We start from the raw sequence: 25,862 nt of genomic DNA on the forward strand, positions 1-25,862 counted from the left end.
TTTTGGTGTAAAAAAATGTAATCTGAGTTCAACCTTGATTCTCTAAAAGTCAACCAGCAGAATACCAGCAGCTCAAAGCCCTAAGAGAAGGTCCCTTGCCAGCTAACAGCAGTTATATATGGGACCTGAAAACATAGCAAAAAACCTGGTTAATACACTCAAAATACACAAAAAGCCCTCCAAAATGGACTGTTGCTAAGCTACACATACATTCAACAATGTTATCAGGAGATGCTGAGCTCATGACACAATCACTGCTTTCTTTGTTCCATAAACAGTAAGAAGTAATGGGGGGAAAAAAACWAAAATATATATTTTTGTACAAACGTAATTTCATCCCTTGCTTATGTACTCTGTCCCCCCCTCCCTTTTCCTCATGTGGGCTGTTGTATACATTGTTTGAGTTAATGTTGATTTGAAATGGGGCAGAAAAAGATCAGACCATGGATGGTCAGGGTGGGGATTGGTTGGCAATGACACCCTGATAACTGTCGTCTATACTTTGTGGCTTTTTTGGCCTATCTCGCTACAAGATGGGATTGTCCTCTTTTAGATTGTCTATTTTTAGGGAGATGGAAAACGGCATCTGTTCTTTGTGGGTTGTTATCGGATGTTCTTTCATGGAAAGAAAAAAATAAAACAAATCTGAAATGAAACTTTCTTGATGCTCCTTGTCTTTGTGCTGTACTCTCTCCTAATAGGACATTACATTTACTGTCCTCAGTTAAAAAGTTACAGGGACTTTGTTGAGAAAGTGCCACTGACAACCACATTTTGTACATCTTTWAAAAAATGCTCTTTATTAAATCACAAGTTATAGCTGTCAAATGCAAATACATATTCACAAAATCCAGATTGACTAAACGCATATACAGAATTTCATGCAGCCCTTGATACCACAATCCAGAAAACAGGGAGAGCAGGAAAAATAACCATTTGGGGAATGAACTACTAGCTATTAAGACAAAGATAAAGAGAAGGATACAGAAAGACAGCTAAAATATGACTTGTCTAACAAACAATACATATGTTGTAGTAATACAGTATGTACAGAATGGAGAGCACAAAATAAACAGCTATTTGGTCACTGCTATGAAATCACCACCAGGTTGTTAAACGTAATGACAGCCAGACACGGAGTTAGTACCAACTGAACGACAATGGACTAGAAGCATCTCCAAATTAAATATTCTAAAATAATAATTCAAATGAAAAACAGCCTCTTTAGCTTTCATTTCTTTCTTCACAAACATTACTTTGAATTATTACCTTCTTGAGTATAGCAGGATTGACTTGAGACCAGTAAGTGCACCTTCAATGTCGATATACTTCACAACCCACCATCTCACTGACTTGTCACGGTCCCATTTTACATCCAATGTGAATTGTAAAAAGCATCAGTTGAGCCCCAACACGAGCCCCAGAATCCCTCTTGTAAAATGGAGAAGTGAGTTCAAAACAAGGCAGTGCTTGCTGTTTCAGAGCGTAGTGTCGATATCAAACTAGAGAAACTGTTAGTTGAGTGACTTGTAGAGAAGTGGTTGAGGAAAATGCTGTCAACACTATAAACTATATGCCTCTGGAGGAAAACTCCCAACACGGATATGGAAATCCCCCTGATGGGGTCAGAAGACTCACCCCAAAAACATTTTAACCCTCAACACCTTTCGAGCTTTGAACAGATTCCTTTATAATAAATACAACATAAAACCAAACTCAAATGCTGCCATGTATGAGACTTTGTTTCAAAGCCTCTTTGTACTGACCGTTTAATTACCAATATTGGAAATATGACAATTACCACTTATCTTTCAGTCTGGTTTTAGAACAATCTGCGCTATCATGTCAACTCCATGTTTGGCAAGACAGCACAAACCAATCTGGGTCCTGGCTACTAATCTACTGCATTCTAATGAGACTTACAGTTGGTCAAGGTGAGATGTCAGACACCAGTGAAATAGTCCATTACTCTGAAGGAAAAAAACACCTTACATGGGGGATAGGAGTACTTACTTGAGGCCAATGCAATCTGGCTTATTTGGTCAAATATAAGATCAAAACGTGTATCAATACTAAGACACCTACACATACAGATTAAATCATGAGATACCATATGACTACTTTCCTCATGAAGGACAAAAGTTGATTCTCGTATTTCAATTGAAACACAAACATCCAGCTCACAGTAACAGTAAGGCAGAGATGGTAGAACATGTAAGGGCACAAGCAAGACCAAGTAGAGGGTTGTGGTGATTTGGTTGGGGTTTGCTCTGGTTCTGGAGGAAGGGAAGGTGTGTGGTTGTGGTGATGTTCTGGACTTGTGTTCATTTTGTTCTTCCAGTAGAGGCTCAGTCCTCAAAGCATTCCCGGGCCCAGATCTCTCAGCAGAAAGTCCTCTTTTCTTCAAATGAAAAGTAAAAAATTAAATAAAATAAGCATGCCCAGGATGCAGAGGCTTAACAGTCGCTCCTCCACAGTTTGATAGTTTTGTCGTTTTCTAGCGCCGCAGACGCAATGATGTTCTCTGTGGGGTGGCAGGCAGTAGAAATCACCACATCTAGACACAGAGGATGGGAGGGAAAAGAGAAAGGCAGAATTAAACAATGATATTGTGAGCAACAGTGTGTTCAAACAGTGAGATTACCACCATGTATTTGACCACAAAGTAAAAGTAATCAGTTCCATCAAGCTCTTGCCATGACTCTCCTCTACCTGTATGACCCTGTAGTTTCTGTACGATCTCCTTGGTCTGCAGGTTCCAGATGTACACCATGTTGTCCTCCGAGCCAGAGACAATCCACTGTGAGATACAGAGCATAAGGAATAGAATGACACTTCAGAAGAAGCTATGGGTAAAAGCATACAAGTCATCTTCTTGAAAATCTATTTCTAAACATGCATGCAAGAGGGGATGGGTTTACCTTTCCACCTGTGACAGAGAAATTAGCAAATATGCAGTACTTCTCGTTTTTGTGGCCGGTGTATGTTTTCAAGCACTGGAATGAGAGGGGAACACTTATTGAAAAGAACATGTAGAGAAATGAAACATTTCAATCAAGAGTATTCCTATGTTTGGATCAAATTGCAACATCAGTGAGACATCTGACATACACTATATATACACAAAAGGATGTGGACAACTTTTCAAATGAGTGGATTTAGCCATTTCAGCCACACCTGTTGCTGACAGGTGTATAAAATCAAGCACACAGCCATGCAATCTCCAAAGACAAACATTGGCAGTAGAATGGCCTTACTGAAGAGCTCAGTGACTTTCAAAGTGGCACCATCATAGGATGGCACCTTTTCAACAAGTCAGTTTGGCAAATTTCTGCTCTGCTAGAGCTTCCCCGGTCAAATGTAAGTGCTGTTATTGTGAAGTGTAAACATCTAGGAGCAACAGCAGCTCAGCCGCGAACTGGTAGGCCAGACAAGCTCACAGAACAGGACCGCCGAGTGCTGAAGGGCGTAAATATTGTCTGTCCTCGGTTGCAACACTCACTACAGAGTTCCCAACTGTCTCTGGAAGCAATGTCAGCACAATAACTGTTCATCGGGAGCTCCTTGAAATGGGTTTCCATGACCGAGCAGCCTTGGATCAAGCCTAAGCCCACCATGTGCAATGCCAAGCGTCAGCTGGAGTGGTGTAAAGCTCGCTGCCATTGGACTCTGGAGCAGTGGAAACGCATTCTCTGGAGTGATGAATCACGCTTCACCATCTGTCAGTCCGACGGACAGATTTGGGTTTGACGGATGCCAGGAAAACGCTACCTGCCCCAATGCAGAACCAACTGTAAAGTTTGGTGGAGGAGACCTAATGGTCTGGGGCTGTTTTTCATGTTTCGGGCGAGGCCCCTTAGTTCCAGTGAAGGAAAATCTTAACGCTACAGCATAGGATGACATTCTAGACAATTCTGTGCTTCCAACTAGGTGGCAACAGTTTGGGGAAGGCCCTTTCCTGTTTCAGCATGACAATGCCTCCATGCACAAAGCAAGGTCCAGAGGAACTTGACTGGCCTGCACAGAGACCTCAACTCCATCGAATAACGTTGGGATGAATTTGAACCTCGACTGCGAGCCAGGCCTCGTCGCCCAACATCAGTGCCCGACCCCACTAGTGCCCGACCCCACTAATGCCCGACCCCACTAATGCCCGACCACACTAATGCCCGACCCCACTAATGCTCGTAGCTAAATGGAAGCAAGTCCCCGCAGCAATGTACCAACATCTAGTGGAAAGACTTCCAGAAGAGTGGAGGCTGTTATATCTGCAAAGGGGGGGACCAACTCCATATTAATGCCAATGATTTTGGAATGAGATGTTCGACAAGCAGGTGTCCACATACACTACATGGACAAAAGTATCTTACCTTTCCTTTGCTGTAGTCCCAAAGCTTCAGGGTGCTGAAAAACAAAAACAAACCACTGTTAGAAGACAGCATCCCAAAATAAACAATAGTGAATAATTCATTTGCATCTATGGAGTGATGAAGAAGCCTTTCTTTATAGATTTGCTTGAGCGTTCCTTCCCATTGAAATGAAACTCTTGTACAGTGCAATAGGTCCCCCTACTGGTGCAATACTGCATGACAAGACTCTGTGGTACTGGACATGTCACCACAGTGCTCTACAGTCTAATACTCACTTGTCCAATGTGGCAGCCAGAATGTATTTGCCGTTTGGTGAGAACTTCACAAATGACACGGGGGGGTTGTCATCATCTGCAAAAGACAGATTTCTTAAAATAATCTACTCCCAGAAAAAAACACAGATGACACAGATGAGACAATTCTGGCTGGTGAAGCTTACCAATTAGTGTTTTCAGACACTGTCCTGATGCGGTGTCCCAGATGCGGCTATGGACAGACAAGAGATAAACATTTTCAGTTTCATACATTTCTCAACCAATACCACAAATAATATAATGGATTTAATACATCCAAATAATATACTCCTCATAACATTCCTCATATGTATGTTACATTGGCCATCATATAAACTCAGATGTTCTTTAAGGTCATCAAGTTACTCTTACAGGCATTTTGTGAGTCAATATCTTTGCCAAGTACATTCAACAAAACAGGGAAAAAAGTGTTAATTTCCCTCACCAGAGGCCATCGTAGCTGCTGGACACAATCAGTGAGCCATCTCTGTTGAAATGGACCTGTACGGCAATATAGATCAGAGATCTATTCACACTTACCAGAGGGTGTGATAATCAACTACTACATGCTCATAAGCAGAAAACCTATTATATGAAGTTGATTGTTTATAAGATTCATATAAGGTGTCTCCATGCACAGATGGGTGCAGTACTTACAGCAGAGACGGGGTCGGAGTGGGCCGGCAAGGTCTTCAAGCATTTGCCAGTTTTTACATCCCATATCCGCACGCTCTCGTCAAACTAGAAGAGAACAATTCATGTTAGCACACAACTATGCAACAAATATTCATAACTCCTTGATGGAAATCAGGGTTAGCAATAACATTTTCTATGTAAACATATACAATAGCAATTCTGCATTAGTGTATTAGTAGGTAGGACTCACCGATCCAGACACGATGAGATTAGACTGGGGGTTGAAATTGCAGCAGAAGACATAGTTGCTGTGGCCTTTCAAAGTCTTCAAGCATTTCCCCTGCAATAAGGAAAGGATTGGGTTTAAATGAAACATGTTCACGGTATGAGCTCATTATGGTGGATCGAGCATCCACGGCATGGAGGGCCCCGAATCAGCGATTATGATGCACTTGCAGAGGAAACTGTTAGAGCAATGACATGCTAGCTGTTCCGGGGAGACTTCGTCATTCCGCTAACGCTAGATAGCATGGGCTAGCGAAACTACCTCTAACTTCCTTCATACTGGACGCAGAGACATACAAATGGTATCCATGAGTTCATCTGACTCTGGGGAAGAAGAACATCTCACACTACCCCTTTATTGACGGCATGAKGTGGGTGAAAAATGAATCCGTGTGCGATGTACATTTTTATCATGTGAAGAGAGCCTTCAAAATGTTCATCTCGTCTTAGTGTCAAAAATAATCCTTGGTTCCTGCCTGTGTTGATAAAGATAGTGGGGGGGGCGACATGACCCCCTCCTTAGCACCATCTGGCAGAACACCCAGAATATATACTATAAATTAATATAGGAGACGGTGCCAGACATGCAGGAACAAACCCTATGAACCATGCCCATGTAACGTGTCTGTAACCAGTATATAAGAGAACGGAACTGCCCTGGTAGAGCTACTGATCGACATGTGTACTTGGTGCATTGAGTTGAAAGCTCTCCAGCGCGCTGATAATAAACAATGATTCATTTAAGATTGACTTTGAGTGTCCCTGTCCCTGTGTAGAATTTACACAACACGTATTAACTAGCTGCAGAGAACGAATGCTTCCCTGTGGTGCTAAATAGCTCTGATTAGAGCTGCTCCCCTCAGGCAGACACTCCCTCACATCCCTTGGCAAGAGTCATAGAAGCAGGAAGTCCTTTACCCCTSCATTCGTTGAGGGTTTCGTTTTAGCTCTAGTTTGAAAACAAGTATACACAATGGAAAATACATGTTTCTGAACAATGCATCATGCTGCCTTGTTGACAATGACCCGGTTGCACATATTGTTTGATTTGAGCAGCTATCATTTTACATCAACAATCTAACATTCTAATAAATGGATTTCATATACAGTGCCTTCAATATCTGCCAATTCATTTCCATCAATATTGCTGTTTATCATTTACTTTATGTAGCAGTAAGCGATAATGATAACTGTCTTCTGGGTAGACAAATACTTTCTCCAAAACCTCTCTATTAAATGTTAACAGAAAAGTAAACTTACCTAGCATAATTATATCATTTTTATCAATCTGATGGGCTTTTGGTTTGGAAACTCTGTCATAACATATGCAGCAGCAAAAACATCACTCGACCAGCACAATCCTCTCGCACTTTTTTTTCTGACATCAAAAATGGTCTTCTGGTGTGAWTTAAGCATCGATATGGACTCAGAACATCCAATTTTATTGTTTCTATATAAATAATTGTAATTGAGAGTGAAAAACATTTTAAAAATTATACAGAAAACGTGTCTATTTGAGAGCCAGGAAAACAATTGCAACATGTTTCAACGTGTAAAAGGAGCTCCCATGCTAGAAAAGGTTGGAGACCCCTGCCTTAGAATATGCTCTTTCCAGTAGGTAATATAAATGAAAAACGTCTGACCGGCATGAACCTCTAGGTTTATTTTAAAGTCGCTTTTTGGTAAGCTCCATTCCGGGGGGAGATTACTTTAAAAATAGATATTACAAATGTAAATAAATACGACACCAAAATAACGCTCTCTGCGCTTCTAGTGTTAAACTGCCATAAACCAATTTTCCATTGTGGGACAATAAAGTGAAATAATTCTAGTACTATATTTCTGAGAAAAAAACTACCCATCCTGCCTCTCTTACCGAGCTGACGTCCCAGATCTTTAGAGTCTTGTCATCAGATGCTGAAACAAGTAGGTTGGAATCTGAGGACCAGGCGACATCCGAGATCCCCTGCAGATGAGAAGTGAAAGATCAACCTGGTTAGTCACACTAAAAGCACTCACAGCAGTGAAAAAAATTGAGAATACTTTCAAGGCACTGTACATAATCACTACAAATAATATAATGGAAACTTGAACTCACAAGTTTGTGTCCCGATATTGTTTTCTCAAACTTTCCATCGTAAGCTCCCCAAATTTTGATCAGTTTGTCAGCAGCTGTAAAACATATATTTCAAGGCAGGGTACTTCAGCCTTTTCAACTGAAATATAGTGCTATCATGCAAGATCATCAGATAATTTACATTGAAAAGACATTGCACTTAAAGCAGAGATCTGCGACTGGAGAAATAGCACCACTGGCTGCCCCAGGCGCKTTTGTTATTGTTTTGAGTAAATGTGAATACAGCCTGGTAGTAAAAAATGTATCGTAGTACATACTCTGCTGTTCTGTCGCGCTTGCAATAATGTGCAATGATGTTCGGTGTTTGAAGTAACGTCTTTGTTTTAATATTGCAAATGGACGTGGCAGTTTCACAGCTTCAATTACATTTTATTGTAACAACTTGTGCATGCACCTATCAGGCCTAATAGTAATATTCAGTAGACCTACTGTTGTAAGACCACCTAAAGCACTCATCATAAACTTACATGAACTGGCAAGCCACTCTCCACTGGGACTGAACTTGACAGACGAAACTGCTTTTGTGTGGCCGGCTAATGTGAATTTCAGGGTGTAGTTAGGCTTGACTGGTGCCGACTAAATAGGGGAAGAAAACAAACAAAACCACATTGGAACCGGAAAGCAATTCCGTTAATATCTGTAGATGCATTTAAGGCAATTTTCATTAAAAAAGGATTTGACACAATGAAAATAGCAGAGACACAGGAGAACATATATATTTGGCTATTATATATTTTCAAGTATCAAGTGACAGGCTGTTAATCAACACAGGCCACAACGAACCACTGGMGTAGTAGCCTATCTGTACATCTCCAAAGTAAAATATAGCTGCAAGCAGCAATGCCAGGGTTCAAGCTTTGGCCCCACAGCATAGAGTACCACAGTATGAGTCATAATACCCATAAAACATAGCGGTCAAAAAGCAAAAWGGTTCCAATTGTTTTAACACCATTCATTTTTCCCCCATTGGGGATTTTAGATACAATTAAAATATGGGCTGTGTTTCGTGTAGGCTTACCCTGGCATGACATTTTCATAACTGTAAATCTCTCTCGGACAAGGTGACTTATCAATATATTCGCCTGTATTTACACCCCAAAAATGAAATGCTAATTAGCTGCTAATGTGGATATCATAAAGAACTACAAATGCCATGATCTGGACGAGACTGCCAAATCGAGGCAAAGGTAAGAATCTTGGGATTAGCTATCAAATGTTAGCCAAATGTAGTAATGAATAGTTTTAAATTGACAATACCTGTTAGCAAAGGTATCAGCTAGAGATGACATGCAGGAGCTTGCAGGGATTTGTAGTTTTGCATGATGTCTACTTTGATTTTAATTAGCATTTTCGATTCAGAGTAAACAGGGCCAAATATATTGATAAAAGTCACCTTGTCCGAGAGAGACTTACATGGTTATCAAAACAACACGCCAGGGTAAGCCTACACAAAACAGCCCTTATTTTAAGTGTTTTTTAAATCCCCTATGGGAAAAAGGAATGGTGGAAAAACGATTGGAACCATTTCCCTGTTTGATCGCTAGGTTTTATAGGTATTATGACACCTCCACTGTGGGGCTATATGGTGAGACCTTGGTCCATTGACGCAATGTATCAACTTCCGTGCAGATCGATCATTCGGTGCTAGTAGCGCTTTAAGTTCAAAATTCTAAATGACAGCTTATTAGGGGATCCCTAATAAATACAAACACAAAATGGCGGAAAATCCATCATGACGGACCTTATGGGTCATTGAGGCAAATTAGTTCCTTGTGAGGAGAGGGACCAATGTACTGAATCTCAGGAGTCTATTTCAAACAAGGTGAGGGGTCTGAGCTTTCAAAGTTTGCATTCTCAATCGTTTGTTATAGCTCCACCATGTGGCCAATTGACTCTTCGCTAAGCCTCGCCCCATAATGTTGGGTAACCAATCACAGCGCTCCAATAAATAGCAACTATTGTTGAGTCCAACACCTAGGACAGGCTCACGTTTAAATTGCATGAGTCAGTGAAGGCTACATTGAGTTTTTAAAATAATTTTTATAATGTTTAAATGGCGAAATAATTTAACAGTGCACCAGGAGTACTTGCTACTGTGATTCCTGAAATGCAGAGCCTGTTGGGAGTATTTTTCTAATCCGAAATAAAACTTTTGTTACATTGTTTGTTAGACCAGCCGGTTAGCTAGCTCTCGGTCTCATTGACCACCAAAAGTTGCGTACGCTAGCCACTTAAATCACTTGTTTTCTAAAAATGTATGTTAGCTAATATAGCAATGTTATGAATACAACTAGAAGACATCAGGATACGATTTGAGAGCACAAACATTAGTTATCTCCAAAAGTGGTTGACTGCATGCTGACAGTGAATTCAGAGACTAGCTACACTAGAAACATGATTTTACCAGGTTCCTGTGAAGCAATTGTAATGACAGTCCACCACAACATACCCAAGAGTTTTCTGATTAGCAAGGGGTCATCTGTGTTGAATTTCATTGTGTATTAGAAACACAGTTTGAGATCATTGTGAGGAGATCTCACCAATGGTTAAATGGGGAATTGGGCTTCCAGGGATAATGTCTGTTATAAAAGTAATCAAGGGGGGTGGGCTTAGAGAAGGGTCAGCTGGCATGGCATTGAATGAGAGGGTGTGGCCCTTGGACCTTAACCATCATGCAAGGTTGTAACCTCCTAGGCCTTACCATCTCAAGGGAATTTGCTTTTTATCACAAAATTGACAGAAGGAAAATAATAATAATCAACCCCAAATACAATAGTGTTTCACCAAGCTTCGCTGCTTGGACCCCTAGAAACATCAGTCGTATTAGGTCTAGCTTGAACCCATACCTTGCTCTGGCTGGCAGATGATGCTTTAGTGGCCTCAGTTTCTGGTTTCTTCTCCTCTGTTGCCATGGTGATGGTGATGGAGCTGAGGGGGCAGGGGGATCAGTTAGTGAAAGTACGCTGGACAACCAGTCTGCAAATGAGGAATGCAATTAGAAAGGAATGTTAATATATTATGGTAAGATGAAGATAATGTCAAGTGAAATGCAACGATAGGAAATTGTATAGGTCCAACACAAGACCAATGTAAGTTGCTACCCTGACAGCTAGGTTAACGTTAGCCTGTAGATGAAGATTACAATATTGGATATGATATTGAAACCTAGGTACAGTTATGTTAGTAATGTAAATTACCACCACATAAACTAGCTAACTTCCTACCCAGTCATGGCTGGCACACTGTAGCTTAGCTAAGTAGTTAGCTAGCTTGCATGGTGAAATAGTGGAGATAGCTAGCTAGCATAGAACTAGCTAACTGCCATTGCAAGTAAACAATGACCATGAGTTAGCAAGCTAGCCTAACATTAACCGCAGTTGTGGAAGCTAACGTTCAATAGCCCTACTATGGACAGACGCAGGGCCTGTCTTTCTAGCTAGCTAGCTAATGTTGTTTGCGAACACTCGTGTATGTCTTGTTGGTGATAATGGTTTTAATCCAAGTTTTGTATGAATCCTACCCTTCGAAAGATAAACTAGTTAATTTGCCTAGCTAGTAAATGTGCGTTATTGCATAAGCAATGTAAACTCTGCTAGCTAACGTTAGCTACTCCATTCAAACAAAACAATCAGGGATACTCACGGTAAGGCCCGATGTTAAAATGTAATTGCTCGGCGGACTATTTTCATTTAGGCACAAATCTGATCAACTGCACGAATATGTTTAGCCTATAAATACGGTTGATTATATATTTTCTCCCTAACTGAGCAAGGGAAAATAAATCAAGGGCCAGTTCGTTTTAGTTAAGCCAGAGCTCAAGCGAGGAATGTGGTAGTGAAGACGCCCATTGCGCATGTGTGCTTCTTCAAGAGCGCACAATCAGAGAGGAAGAGAAGAGCCCAACTCGGCGGAAAATCTGTCTCCCTCCAGCAGGTGACGTTTTTTCGTTGTTTCGCCCACCAAGCAAGGAGTTTTTGTTTGGAGGTCAGTGAGTGTCACATTTGGTCAACAATACATGTATGACTTATTTTCTACGTGAGGTTTATTTGATCGAATAGAAGTTTCGTAATGCTTAAGTTGTTATGAGTGTACTGATATGAGTAAGACGTGAAATCCCGTCAACTATAAGAAAAAACACTTTATATATGTTTTTTTTTTTTTTCACCTTTATTTAACCAGGTAGGCTAGTTAAGAACAAGTTGTCATTTACAACTGCGACCTGGCCAAGATAAAGCAAAGCAGTGCAGCACAAACAACAACACAGAGTTACACATGGAATTAACAAACATACAGTCAATAATACAGTAGAAAAAAAGTCTATATACAGTGTGTGCAAATGAGGTAGGATACCGGAGGTAAGGCAATAAATAGGCTATAGTTAGCAATATCAGAGTCTTGAGTATCGAATACGATATATTCAGGACATGAGGCTAGTAGCARAGCATATTTCTCCACTGAATAGAGCCGGTTGATGTCAACAACCCTCATCGAATATTCAAGAATTTTACAATAATGATATGTCTCGACCAATCCAAAGAAAGGATAGGCGGGAGCTAGACAACCCGCCGTGACGCTTTGTGGACAACGAGTCCCATTGTTATGGCGGAGAGACATGTAATCTTGTCAGTATATCCATCATCTTTGACACAATGCAAGCGGGGAGGGACGCTTTGAGGGTTCTGATTGGAGCGAGATTGGAGTTATGTTTGGCAACTTTTGGACTGAGATGAGCCAAGATCAAGACACATCAAAATGAAGTTGAGTATGACTATTTATTAAAAACTTAATCACATAGTTCTTATCACTATGTGCAGATCKAGATTTTAGGGCTCCAGAGCGGTGCAGTGGTCTAAGACACTGCATCTCAGTGCTAGACACCCTGGTTACAGACACCCTGGTTRGAATCCAGGCTGTATCACAACCGGCTGTGATTGGGAGTCCCATAGGGCAGCGCACAATTGGCCCAGCATCATCTGGGTTTGGCCGGTGTCGGCCGTCATTGTAAATAAGAATTAGTTCTTAACTGACTTGCCTAGTTAAATAATGGTAAAATAAATAAATAATGAAATTCAGTGGAGGGCAGCTAGGAAAAGGGCACAGGTGAGACAGTCAGGTGGACACAGGCAGAGCCCTATGGGTAGAGCAGAGACAGGAATGAGACAGACAGACATATCAGGGGGTTATTAGGCTTAACGATTCCTATTCCAGGGGGAACCATGCTGTGGACCTACAAAGAGAACAACAGAGGACCTACTGATACGTAGTGGACATTGACCTTCACCCAAGTCTCCTGGTAAGACCGAAACTGCCAGGTAGCAGTGTAGAGCCTGAGACGCCCAGCCCTGAGAGGAGGTTGTGGTTCTCTATAAAACACAGCAGACATAGGGCACTCAACCCAGGTACTCATCCCTCTGTTTTCCTTGAATGTTTACAGGTCAATATAAAGTTAAACAGATTTGTGAAGTATCCATAATTAATATTAAAATCATCCATTAATGTCATCCATTGCAAGCTAAAGATAAAGTTTTAATGTTTGTATTGCATACAGCCCATGCCCTCTATTAATGCAGATTTCAAAGGGGGGGTAATCAGAAAAGTATCAGTTGTCAGTATATTCCAAAATATTTTATAGTAGTATTATATGCATTATACATGTTGTATAAGGTGTATAATGCATGTTATGGGGGCTTAGTCTTCAGATCCAGTAAATTGGTCACAAACCGCGCGCCATTGCGCATGCGCATGGGACTTGGTATACCTCATCTTCATGCTGCTCCTGTACTTGCTCGGCCTCACTCAAATAAAACAGGATTCACTCGGACTACCAGGTACAAGGCAAAACCCCTCGGAGTCATCAAGGAAGTAATGCATTCAAATATTTATATTTCCCCATACTGGAGTTTCTTTAGTGAAAAAAATGCACCTTTCATAATTGAGCTATTTCAATGTTATGAGAAATCTGGTGCTGAAACGCTTGCTAGCATATCAACTAAGCTAGCCAGCTAGCATGCCAATGTTTTTCAACAAAGCTCCATTCTGTGCATTGCAACAATACACAACGTCAATTCTTGTCTTAAATGAATTATTGTGGCAATGTTATCGTGAAACGTTTAAAATAAGAGTAGGGAACCAGAGTTTATTGTGGGTACATACGCAGTTGTGGTAGTAATACAGGCTATCGCTGAAACTATTTGAAAAGTCGGGTGAAATTAAGTCGGCTGCTAGCTAGCTAACTAGGGAAAGCTAAAGGGTAATATCATCTGCCCGCCATCTTTTTGGAGAATGTGTTGCAACGGAGCCCATTATAAGAACTATTTGGTTTTGGTGTATACATGTTTTACTAGCCAGTCATGGTTTATACACTAGTCAATATACGTTCATTTTTATGAGTTAGCTGATAGCTACAGTACACTGGTTTGCACTTGCAACCACGGAATGGAAATGAGAGTCCGCGCGAATTGTTCCAAAAGTGTTCAAAGCACCCCTTACATTTCCTCCGCGCATGATGACAAGCATAGTTTGCAAAGTTAGATGGGTTTTGTTAAGCAAGTTAGCTAGTTTAGTTACCTAATTGCAATATTTTGCCATAAGATGRCGTAACGTTACGATATTGTAAAAAACAAACACATTTTTTTTGCTAGCCAGCTACGGTTGGTGTAGTTTGATTGTTTACGCGGGAGGTAGTACAAAGCTAACTGGCCAGATACATTTTCCATGGACAAACAAATATATGTTGTTGGTGACTTTAAAACTGGTAACTACTACTAGGTTGCTGAACGAGATACACAATATATTTGTGGAGTTTTCTTTCTTGAAGTATCCTTAGTACAATGGCATTATCACAACGTTATACAGCAATCCAACTACTCAGCGTGAGACTTGTATCTAAATCAGCTGTGCTGTTGTCTCTCAGTTTTGCAGTTTGTTTGGGTATGTATGGAATGACATTTGTGGTTGCGATGGTTAATTAATTACTACTCCATCTCTCTCGCTGGTTATTTAGATACGTTGTTTTGAGTTATTATTTTGTGTTCCAGCTCATATTTACTTGTACCTTTGCTCCGTTCACTTTTGCATGATCGCTGTACCCAATGTACCAAAGACAATTCTATGGTCAAAGGAAAATGGTAATGCCAAACCAAGACCGAGGTGCAGGCTGTAGATTGGGGTCTAGACAATGTCCCTTAAGCCTGGAGAGGGCAACACATCTCTCCAGGGACACAGCCAGCTGTCTGTCAGGAGACATTTGCCCATTACAATATATGGAATAATTGTGTGATGATATAGAAAAGGCTATAGGTTCTTAACATAATTACTACCTTTCATGTCATCCCAGGTATCATTTTTTTTTTTTAGGTCTTGTACATGGGTTGTGGATTTTCTGCAGGGACACTTTACTTTTATGCTGAAGACTCATGATCATCACCCTGTTCTGTGTTTTTAATAGATTAAAAAGGTCAGGCCCTGCAATGAGATGCAGTTTCCTTTGGGCCACTAAAGAGCAAACAGAACTACACAATCCACTGAGGACGCAGTGTCCGTCTCCCACCCTGTCCATTGCAGAGGTAGCAGCGACTCCTAGAATACCACCCCCTTCCCATCGCCAGCATGTCTGCTGTTACCTCAGCAACCCCAGCCCCTCCTCAGGGAGTCAACCCCCCACCCCCGGAGGTGACCAATCCCACCAAACCAGGTCGGAAAACCAACCAACTACAGTACATGCAGAATGTAATGGTCAAGACGTTGTGGAAGCATAACTTTGCCTGGCCCTTCTACGTGCCAGTTGATGCCATCAAATTGGGACTACCGGTGAGTAGACTGTAGATATTGAGAATGGGTGTTATAAATGTCAGAAAGCCTATGCTTATAGGTATCTCACCGTGCAGAAGACTTGCAGCTGACAGATTCTTTTGGTTATTCTGTGTATCAGGATTACCATAAGATCATAAAGCAACCMATGGACATGGGAACCATCAAAAAGAGACTGGAGCATAACTACTATTGGAGTGCCAGTGAATGCATGCAGGACTTCAACACCATGTTCACCAACTGTTACATATATAACAAGGTGAGTGCTCCAAGAGAGTAAATACAGACTGTGTCTCCTAGGGGTCGATTTATTCTGGATTTAATATTATGGTCTCTAATATGTTTGCAGATTCTCCCAGGGCTAATCCCAATGCTCCATGTTTTTACATTGATCTCTAGTTTCCTCTTTGCATTTCCCACTCATGTTCCTCACTTGCTGTTTTTACTTTGCCCACCAGCCAACAGATGACATTGTCCTGATGGCACAGGCCTTGGAGAAGATCTTCCTGCAGAAAGTTGCCATGATGCCCCAGGAGGAGGTGGAGCTTCTGCCTCCTGCACCCAAACCCAAGAAAAGCATAGGTAATAGGCCACGGTTCATCTGACCCTGATACTATAGACCCCTATCATTTTGGATAGATCCTTAGATATAGTATTGAAAAATGTAGAGAAAATGGGCACATATTGCCAATAAGATAGCCCATGTACTGTGAGTTAACCACTAATTGCACCTGCTACAGGTGGTCTGGATGGAAGTGAGTCACCATCGTCCTTCCCTGGCTCTACGACATCTGTGATTGGCTCTTCTACAATGTCTACCATCACCCCCAAAGTCCCAGCTGTGCAGCGCTCGCCCAATGCTCCCACGATTCCCGTCGTCTCACCCTCACAACCTCTTGTCAAAGTAAGTCACTGTACTTTTTCCTTCAGGCATATATCGTGTATATTTAGTCTTTTGAATACTGTGAGTATGTGTTTTTGTGCACCTAGAAGAAAGGGGTAAAGAGGAAAGCAGACACCACCACCCCCACGACATCTGCAATCACAGCCAGCCGAAGCGAATCTCCCAGCCCCGTCTCAGAGGGCAAGCAGGGTAAAGTGATGTCCAGAAGGGAGAGCACAGGCCGTCCGATCAAAGCTCCCAAGAAAGACCTTGTGGAAGGGGAGTTGGGCCAGCATGGCGGCAAGCGGAGCAGAATGAGTGAGCAGCTCAAGTACTGCGACAGTATCCTGAAGGAGATGTTGTCAAAGAAACATGCTGCGTATGCCTGGCCCTTCTATAAGCCTGTAGACGCTGAGGCTCTGGAGCTACATGACTACCACGAGATCATCAAGCACCCCATGGATCTCAGCACTGTCAAAGTACGCACCACAGAACAACGCATGCACAGTAGTAGAATTCACGTTTACAGTTAACCATTACCTTAGTATTGGCTTGTGCTGTTGCCCATCCATGCACTGTTTGGATAACACTTGCTGTTGATTTGCAGAAAAAGATAGATGGCCGGGAATACCCAGATGCACAGATGTTTGCAGCGGATGTTCGAATAATGTTCTCAAATTGTTACAAGTATAACCCTCCAGATCACGAGGTTGTTGCCATGGCCAGAAAACTCCAGGTAGGTTTGGGGATTTTAAAGGTCCACTTTGGGGGGAAAATCTAAAATAACGGCTTTAAACTATATAACTGATCAATGCACCATCATACCAGGTCATTTAATGCTTAAAAACAAGATAATGGATGAAAAAGATATTTGGCTACAGAAGTGCAATTTCTTACCGATCTCTACAGCTTCTGTCCAAAAACAAATCCTGTGAAATGACGTCAACACATAGAGGTGGAATTACTGGCTAGCTAAAGTGGCTATCTTAGCGAACAAACGAGCCACATCGATTGCGGTGCGTGTGACCAGAATGACAGATCAACGAACCACCAAAGGCACACTCCATTTCTGTTTGAAAATTGAGATAAGGGCGGAGTTGGACCGTTTTTGTGCCCAAAGTCGACCTTTAAACCTTTCTCTGGATCACATTTGAAAAATCTATGTAAAATTGATTCGGTTGGTTCATCTCTAATGTTTCTGTCCCTCTCCTTTTCCCCCATCATTCCATGCGTGTCTTTGTCTGTCAGGATGTGTTTGAGATGCGTTTTGCTAAGATGCCTGATGAACCGGTGGAGCTGAGCCCCGGTGCAGGCGGTTTGGTCAGTAAAGGTGACAACTCGAGCAGCGGTGACTCCTCCAGCTCGGACTGCTCCGACTCGGAGGAGGAGCGGGCCTCCCGGCTCGCCGAGCTGCAGGAACAGGTGGGTGCGGAACAGGTGGGTTTCAGATCCGAGGTCCGTCCGACCTACTCCTCTAACCTGAAGGGCTCAGGGAGGGCCTTCCTCCCACCTTCTCTTKTCACATCACAGCCACCTTGTCCAATCCAAACTGTTGTCTGAGACCGAGAGGGAGGGGCTGCCACCTTACATGCAGTCAAACCCCTCCCCCTCCCTTCAGCCACGCAAACCTCTGCTTTCTCCACTGATTCGTCATCTCCCCATTGATAGCACTGAAATGTAACCCTCTACCGCTTCAAATTGTGTATTTCCATGCACCTACTGGCACAGATGGCTTGCATGCACTACTTAAACAAAAGCCTTTTTGAAAACATATCACAATTAAGTTTTGCATAATGGTACCACACAGTAGCTCTTGTCATAACATGGTGTTTTAAAATGGTTTTGATCTGATCTCTTTTTTGGAGTTTTCTATCTTTGTCCCCTTATTTCCCTTTGGCTCTCTTACCAGTGTATCTCTCTGGAGCGCCCCAATGGTAGCGGGCAGGGGGGAAAAAACGGGTGCACCAAGCGTTTTCAGGTGATTTGCTCTTCACTTCCTGGCCCCCTCCCCACTAACCTCCTTATTGATATCAGTTTATTATCATGATGCCGATATTTCACTTTTTATTTTTGCATTAGTTGGGCAAGCGGTAGAGGGTTAATAGTGGGGGTGGCGAGTAACAGGTGGCGTAGTGCTGTTTGCTGGGTGGTGGCAGATGTGGTGTTTGAGCAGGTGTTTATGAGTTTGTATGGTTGTGTGAATGTGTGTTTGTCTTCTCCCTGGTATGCTTGCTGGCTGACCAACTAGACATACTCCTTTCTCCATTCTCTTGATTGCCTGTTGGTTGTGTCCAATTGAACTTAGAAAGCAATGAATGGAGGAGTATGCAACTTGTTTTCCACTTCCTTGTTAGAACGTTTCACTCTCATTCATACCTTTTTTTTGTTAAATAGAAAAATAAGAGTTGAATGTTCTAAATCCACAACAATGCTTAAACCACATCAGGTGAGCACTTTTGAGGAATTTTAGGTGTAGTTACTCTTTAATGCAAGAGACTGTTTGGTTAGCAACATTTCTGTAGCGCTCATGTGATTGCAGAGTTTGCTAAACAAATGGCCACTGGATTAATGCAAATAATCATGATATCATTCTGCCAGGTAGACAGAGGCTACTTTGTAGTTAACATTTAATTGAGAACTTACTTCTGGTAGAGATGGAAAGGCCATCATTAGCGTCATTGCTAACGGCTACACAAAGTGCTACACAAAGTGTAGATGTGACGCGTGCACTACACACACACACACACACAGGAGCTTTCATGTGCCGTTTCAAAAAGTTGCAGGGTAACACTAGTCACTGATGCATTTAGTTCATGTCTTATAATTAGCTTGGGCAAATAATGAACTTTTTCAATACATTTAGTTGATTTTCTTTCTAAGTTCGATACATTTTTTAATATTGTTTTAATTCTGTTTTAATGTCTGGATTCAACATTTTTGGGCTGTAGTATTGATTTGTTGAAGTTCTTTCTTTAAACCCCATATCTACCCTCTTCTAGTCCCTCAGTGCTTGAAGTGCTAGCATACCCCTACAGCAGGTCACTAACTCCTCCACCTCACCTCTCCCCAGCTAAAGGCTGTCCACGAACAGCTTTCCGCGCTCTCTCAGGCCCCTGTGAGCAAACCGAAGAAGAAAGAAAAGAAGGAGAAAGACAAGAAGAAGAAAGACAAGGACAACAAGCATAGCAAAACCAAGACGGACGAGGAGAAGAAGGCCAAGTCTGGGCAGCCTGCCAAGCAGGGCCAGCAGAAGAAACCCTCCAGGAAAGCCAACAGCACAGTGACTGGCTCCAGGTAAGACCTCCCTTTCTCTGATGTATTAGGGCTCTGCCCAGTCTCATAATAAGCAACACCATGAAAAGACACCATGAGACACTCATTGCTGCGCTGGCCTCTGATCTTCCAGGCAACCAAAGAAGGGGGGCCGGGGCTACGAGTCTGACGAGGAGGAGTCTCTGCCTATGACGTACGACGAGAAGCGCCAGCTCAGCCTGGACATCAACCGGCTCCCAGGAGAGAAGCTGGGCCGGGTTGTGCATATCATCCAGTCCCGAGAGCCCTCGCTGCGAGACTCCAACCCAGACGAGATCGAGATTGACTTTGAGACGCTCAAACCCTCCACCCTACGCGAACTCGAGCGATACGTCAAGTCCTGTTTACAGAAGAAACAACGGAAACCCCAACGTAAGTACTGAGGTTGAAGACCTCATGCTTTGGACCTCACTGATAGCTTCCTTGTCCTTCATCCTGATATTACTACTACTCCCTCTAAATATCTTCTAACCCTACCTTCTCCCTTTACTATTATTCTCTTTTCCTCCCCTTTGCTTGAATGACTAAATGCTAGTTTTCCCCTTTTTTATATATATTTTTTYTAACTATTGTTTCTTCCCTCTACCTAGTTGCACTTCTCCCGGTTGACTGCTAGTTTTTGATATACAGGTGGTCCCCAACTTTTAACTCCTAAAAAGGAATTTTCAGCTGAGCTTTGGTTTTTGGTCTATGTGTGCTAGCTCAACAAAATAACAAAAATMATGCACAATTGACCTTGTGTACATGTAGCCTAACTGAAGACAAGTACTGTTGCCAGTATCTTGGCATTCTGGACATAGATTCTCTTTGCTGCTTTCAGGGACCTCCTTTATAAAATGTTTCAGGGCCTGAACCGGGTTTGTTGCTGTATTGCTAATATCGGCTCCTACTCGGACCCAGCGTAGTGGAGTCAGGCAGTGTGTCATACCATGTGACAAATAACTCCTGGACAAARTCATGTATAGTCCTCGCTTAATCACATTTTGTGCGGCTGTATATTTAGAAAGTGAGATGAGGTTTGTTCAATTCTAAGAGTATAAATGCTCGCCTGGGCTTTGAGCCTGCTGCCGTCTGTAGTCCTCCAGGTTGTAGGTGTTAGGCCATAGGCGTAAGGCGCTAGGCCTTAGCTGTGACGTAGCTAGCTAGCTATCACCACAGCGGCTGGGGTTCGGGCAGGAAGGCCATGGTGCTCACAGCGTGCGGCTCTGTGTCTCCTGCAGCGGGCCTCTGGGGGCAAGGGAGCCAGGTCCAAGGAGGAGCTGGCACAGGAAAAGGAGTTAGAAAATAGGCTACAGGATGTCAGGGGCCAGCTGAACAGTAAGAACAAAACCGACAAAAAGAAAACGTCCAAAAGGTAGCATAGAGTAAAGGACAGCCGGAGTAGCATAGAGTAAAGGACAGCCGGAGTAGCATAGAGTAAAGGACAGCCGGAGTAGCCATAGAGTAAAGGACAGCCGGAGTAGCATAGAGTAAAGGAACAGCCGGAGTAGCATAGAGTAAAGGACAGCCGGAGTAGCATAGAGTAAAGGACAGCCGGAGTAGCATAGAGTAAAGGACAGCCGGAGTAGCATAGAGTAAAGGACAGCCGGAGTAGCATAGAGTAAAGGACAGCCGGAGTAGCATAGAGTAAAGGACAGCCGGAGTAGCATAGAGTAAAGGACAGCCGAGTAGCAAGAGTAAAGGACAGCCGGAGTACATAGAGTCAGGACAGCGGAGTAGCATAGAGTAAAGGACAGCCGGAGTAGCATAGAGTAAGGGCAGCGCGAGTAGCATAGAGTAAAGGACAGCCGTGAACAAAAGTAGCATAGAGTAAGGACAGCCGGAGTAGCATAGAGTAAAGGACAGCCGGAGTAGCATAGAGTAAAGGACAGCCGGAGTAGAAATAGAGTAAGGACAGCCGAAGTAGCATAGAGTAAAGGACAGCCGGAGTAGCATAGAGTAGGGACAGCGAGTAGCATAGAGTAAAGGACAGCCGGAGTAGCATAGAGTAAAGGACAGCCGGAGTAGCAATGAAGTAAGGGACAGCCGGAGTAGCAAGAGTAAAGGGAACAGCCGGAGTACATAGAGTAAAAGGACAGCCGGAGAGCAGATAAAGGACAGCCGAGTACATAGAGTAAAGGACAGCCGGAGTAGCTTAGAGTAAGGACAGCCGGAGTAGCATAGAGTAAGGGACAGCCGGAGTAGCATAGAGTAAAGGACAGCCGGAGTAGCAAGAGTAAGGACAGCGGAGTAGCATAGAGTAAAGGACAGCCGGAGTAGCATAGAGTAAAGGACAGCCGGAGTAGCATAGAGTAAAGGACAGCGGATAGCATAGAGTAAAGGACAGCCGGAGTAGCATAGAGTAAGGGCAGCCCGGAGTAGCATAGAGTAAAGGACAGCCGGAACGTAGCATAGAGTAAAAGGACAGCCCGGAGTAGCATAGAGTAAGGACAGCCGGCAGTAGCATAGAGTAAAGGACAGCCGGAGTAGCATAGAGTAAGGACAGCCGGACCGTAGCATAGAGTAAGGGACAGCCGGAGTAGCATAGAGTAAGGGCAGGGGCACGTACGACGAGAAGCGCCAGCTCAGCCAGGACATCAACCGGCTCCCAGGAGAGAAGCTGTCTTGCTGCAAATTTTTAACCTGCTCATTTTTGGCCAGAGTTTTTTTAAATCCTGTGGCCCAGGAAAGTTAATCTGATCTGTCTTTATGGTTACAAATCTATAGAATCTGTCATATCTGTTGAGTTGGACAGACGTGACTGGGAAGGAGCAACTTGAAAGGTGTCATCATAATCAAAGTGCAAGTCCATTTTAAACATGAGCAAGACATTTGTATGCACTATGATAACAAATGTTATTTTTCTTTAGCATTTGAACATCATTGACATAAATATGGTGGTATTATATAATACGTTTGGCCACATGTCTCATGCGTGATCCTCTCTCTCCTTCCAGAGAAGGGTGCTGGTACCGGTGCATCCCGTCTCAGCGGCAGCAGTAGTTCTTCAGATTCTGGCAGCAGCAGCTCCAGTGGGTCCAGTTCTGACAGCAGTGACTCCGACTGAAAAGCGCAGCCCATACACTTGCTGGGAACTATTCATTTACATTTTTACCATTTTTTAAAGTAAAATGTTGTATGCAGTCAGTTGTTTCCCCCTATAACACTTTGAGGAAAAAACAACAAAATGTAATGCTATGTCAGAACATGTCAAGTTTTTTTTGTAAATACCTTTGTGGAAAGAAAAAGGAAAAAACATGGGAAATTATAGATTACTTGACAGGGTTATTTTTGTTTAATCTACCTTTTCAAGGGGATGTGTTAAGAACCGACCAAACATAAAACGAGGATTTTGTAATACACTCTTGGATGAATGCCAGATGTCTTTTCATTTCTCCTAATACCATCATCAACAAAGTGAAGGAGTTGCATAGTTACCAAAATGCCGCAGAACCCCATGTCCTACTTGTCCCATCACTGCTACATAAGCAACCATTTGCCCAGCTGGTACTGTAACTGTCCTATTCAATTACTTTCATCAAGACATTTTCAAAACTTCTCATCCAGCTTAGTMTTTTTCACCCTTGTAACAAAAAGAGCTCTCTTGGAATAGGCCCTTATGTGAATTTTGAGTTGTCACTCTTCCAATCATTTGACTTTCTACAAAAATGTTTTGTAATTATTCTTTTAAATTGAAAGTTTTATTTAACTAGACAAGAACAAATTCTTATTTACAATGKCGGCCTACCGGGGAACAGTGCCTTGTTCGGGGGGGGCAGAACAACAGATTTTTACATTGTCAGCTCGGGGTTTCGATCCAGCAACCTTTCGGTTACTGGCCCAACGCTCTAACCACTGGGCTACCTGCCTCCCCCAAGTACTGAACCTCATTTGCCTCCGAGTGACACATTTCAGATTATTCTGAGCAATCATGTTGGTCATCTTCAGCAGCATATACAGCCAAATTGAATGGTATTGCTGTTATTCTTTTACTGTATCATAACTGACATGGTCTCTTATTTTTGAACCTGGCAATATGTCAAGTTTTAGCTAAAAATGTATTTTAGTAGCTGGTCTGAGTGGTTATGAAAGAAGATTTTAACTTATAGAATTTAGATATTTACAGATGCTTTTGGTCAGAAGAAATGACAATACAATAATTCACTCAACAGTTTGATTCGTTACAACATGACAACCACTAGGTATGGTGGCCTCTCCTGTACATGTATTTCCTGGCCTGCCTCTTGCTTGATCTACGATTCTCACTGATGAATGTACTGTATGTATGATGCCCTGAATGATTGTGTTCCACCAGGTCAGTGACATTGTGTACATCACTGCTTTATATATGATGGGACGGCTAAAACTGTACATAACTAACCTGTGTACATTTTCAGTACACTGGCGTAGGAGCAAGTCTCACTTTTGACTCTATTGCAAAGCGCACCTGCTGTCTGTTGGGTCTATTCCAAACAGAGCAGTGCCCTGATCTTTTTCTCTGTCCAAAGTAATGACATAAACAACGAAAGCAGGACAATATTGTGAACTGTGGGGTTTTCTCTGAAGGGCGGGGTATTGATTTGAATGTAAGTCGTTAACACCAGGTCATTTGTTTTATTGTGACTAGATGCCACAGCCTCTCATTAGTCTTCTTCAGTTCAATTWTTTTTTTTTTCAGTCAACTCATCTTTTATTTTTATCTCAGTGAACAAAGAGTTAAGTGTTAATTTGAGAATATCCCTGATATTCCAACCCTGTAAGAATGCATTTTATTATTTCATGAAGTCTGTCTGAACGATTTGCCTAATGTACAATTTCTGGTCAGTTTTTTCCTGGAATTGGTTGAAAATAWCATTGAAGCCATTTTGGATMTAATTTACTSTTAATAAGTTGATACATTTTAAGATTTAGTCATATGCATTGTTATTTTAAGCTATGGTGGAAATATTTCTTTGATTTTGTGGTAATGTCCTTCATACCAGGTTGCACTTAACTGCAAAACTCCCCAAATGATGTTGAATGCATTTCTCTGCCTATACCAATGTTCTCCAGTACAGGCCCTATCAGGTTTTTCTAAGAATTATGTCTTTTAGAAGCAAAAGACTGAAAATGTATAGATATATATTCAACTTTTAGTTTATTTCTAGGCCCAGGTCAAAATATTATAATCGTTCCTTTTATATTTTAAAAAGCAAATGTTTACTTTTTATCCTTGATGTGCATGCAAGTTTATTGTAACTTTCTTATACCTTTTTTTAGCTGTTTATTTCAGTCAAAGTTCTGTGTAAGTAGTTTTAGTCTTGTTTAATGCAATATGGGCCTGAGAGGGTAGGATTTGGGGACTGGAGGTAGAAGCTAACATTTCATGTAACCGCTAACCTGGAATCAGGTTCCTTTTTTTGTGTGTGTATGTAAATAAATTACAAGACCCTACTGAATTTGTCTCATTTTCTGCATGTCGTTGGACTGCTGTTTGTACTTATTTTCACTATGCCTGAGGTAGACCTGTGTTTTTCTGGTGGATGAAAAGATCCAGAGGAAGATGTGGCTGGATAATCCACACCCCTGAAAGCCGCTTTCCGACATCGCCAGTCAAGCTCTGTCCTGGAACCCAAGGGAGAAGGAAAAGAGGACGCCCAAGGAACACCTGGAGGGGGGAGCTTCAGGCAGATACCAAAGGGAGAGGAGTGGTCGATGTTGTATGCTCCCAAAGAAGCGACTGGGATTAGTAAAACCATTGTAGACATTTTGATAATATACTCTAAAGCAATAATGTTGGATGCTTTTAGTGCATATGGACTGGGTGTGCCCTTTTAACATGATCAGACAAAAATCAAAGGGTAGCAATGAAGGGTTATCTGAAGTTCAGTGATGGGCCAGTAGATGGTGGCCATGTATAAATTGTTTTTTAAATTTGGTTGCAGTTTTGGTTTGAGCTGTGTGCTTGATGGATTCAGATGGCAGTGAGTGACATACCTCAAATGTGCTGTTTTAGGTGAATCTCAACCCAAAGATTATTGGGGGGGGGGGCATTTCCTCTTGAATACATGATGTATTTTCAGGTGAGTTAAGAATCACCCATTTAAGTATGTAAGCAACCTCGCATGTAACTTGTTGGTTCGATACCAGCAAACACTTTCCATGGTAGCATGAATAAA

The 25,862-nt window shown here is 42.2% G+C and overlaps 2 protein-coding genes across 8 annotated transcripts; one reads left to right on the plus strand and one right to left on the minus strand.

The window, feature by feature from the left end:
* Positions 1–1,948: 1,948 nt before the first annotated feature.
* On the minus strand, positions 1,949–11,580 carry LOC111964080 (WD repeat-containing protein 5). Of its 2 annotated transcripts, none has more exons than XM_023987772.2 (14): positions 11,364–11,580; positions 10,568–10,649; positions 8,189–8,297; positions 7,683–7,756; positions 7,461–7,550; positions 5,550–5,639; positions 5,321–5,404; positions 5,109–5,164; positions 4,810–4,856; positions 4,646–4,721; positions 4,371–4,404; positions 2,922–2,996; positions 2,713–2,800; positions 1,949–2,557 (listed from the first exon to the last, which is right to left on the minus strand). In XM_023987772.2, exons 2-14 carry the CDS (start codon positions 10,631–10,633, stop codon positions 2,457–2,459), a joined length of 990 nt encoding a protein of 329 aa, XP_023843540.1. In that variant the 5' UTR covers positions 10,634–10,649; positions 11,364–11,580; the 3' UTR covers positions 1,949–2,456. The 2 variants fall into 2 exon arrangements, with proteins under 2 accessions (XP_023843540.1, XP_023843542.1); XM_023987774.2 differs by having other exon boundaries at positions 10,568–10,697; positions 11,364–11,576.
* Positions 11,581–13,468: 1,888 nt separating this feature from the next.
* On the plus strand, positions 13,469–25,137 carry brd3a (bromodomain containing 3a). 6 transcript variants are annotated; one of them, XM_023987792.2, is made up of 12 exons: positions 13,469–13,549; positions 15,169–15,530; positions 15,652–15,789; positions 15,989–16,112; positions 16,271–16,434; positions 16,521–16,892; positions 17,021–17,149; positions 17,662–17,850; positions 18,323–18,391; positions 19,484–19,707; positions 19,820–20,097; positions 22,662–25,137. In XM_023987792.2, exons 2-12 carry the CDS (start codon positions 15,330–15,332, stop codon positions 22,769–22,771), a joined length of 1,998 nt encoding a protein of 665 aa, XP_023843560.1. In that variant the 5' UTR covers positions 13,469–13,549; positions 15,169–15,329; the 3' UTR covers positions 22,772–25,137. The 6 variants fall into 6 exon arrangements, with proteins under 6 accessions (XP_023843560.1, XP_023843559.1, XP_023843563.1 ...); XM_023987791.2 differs by having other exon boundaries at positions 13,474–13,583; XM_023987795.2 differs by having other exon boundaries at positions 13,474–13,583; positions 17,662–17,835.
* Positions 25,138–25,862: the final 725 nt, after the last annotated feature.

Source organism: Salvelinus sp. IW2-2015, linkage group LG5, assembly GCF_002910315.2.
Source record: "Salvelinus sp. IW2-2015 linkage group LG5, ASM291031v2, whole genome shotgun sequence".
NCBI classification, from domain to species: Eukaryota; Metazoa; Chordata; class Actinopteri; order Salmoniformes; family Salmonidae; genus Salvelinus; species Salvelinus sp. IW2-2015.

Bases quoted from the DNA above. Each gene is read 5' to 3' on its own strand.
- LOC111964080 (XM_023987772.2), bottom strand. From the start codon at position 10,633: ATGGCAACAGAGGAGAAGAAACCAGAAACTGAGGCCACTAAAGCATCA. The intron at 5,405-5,549 runs GTGAGTCCTACC...GTTCTCTTCTAG, and splicing joins ATCTCATCGTGTCTGGATCG to TTTGACGAGAGCGTGCGGAT. The intron at 5,165-5,320 runs GTAAGTACTGCA...ATTGCCGTACAG, and splicing joins ACTCCGACCCCGTCTCTGCT to GTCCATTTCAACAGAGATGG.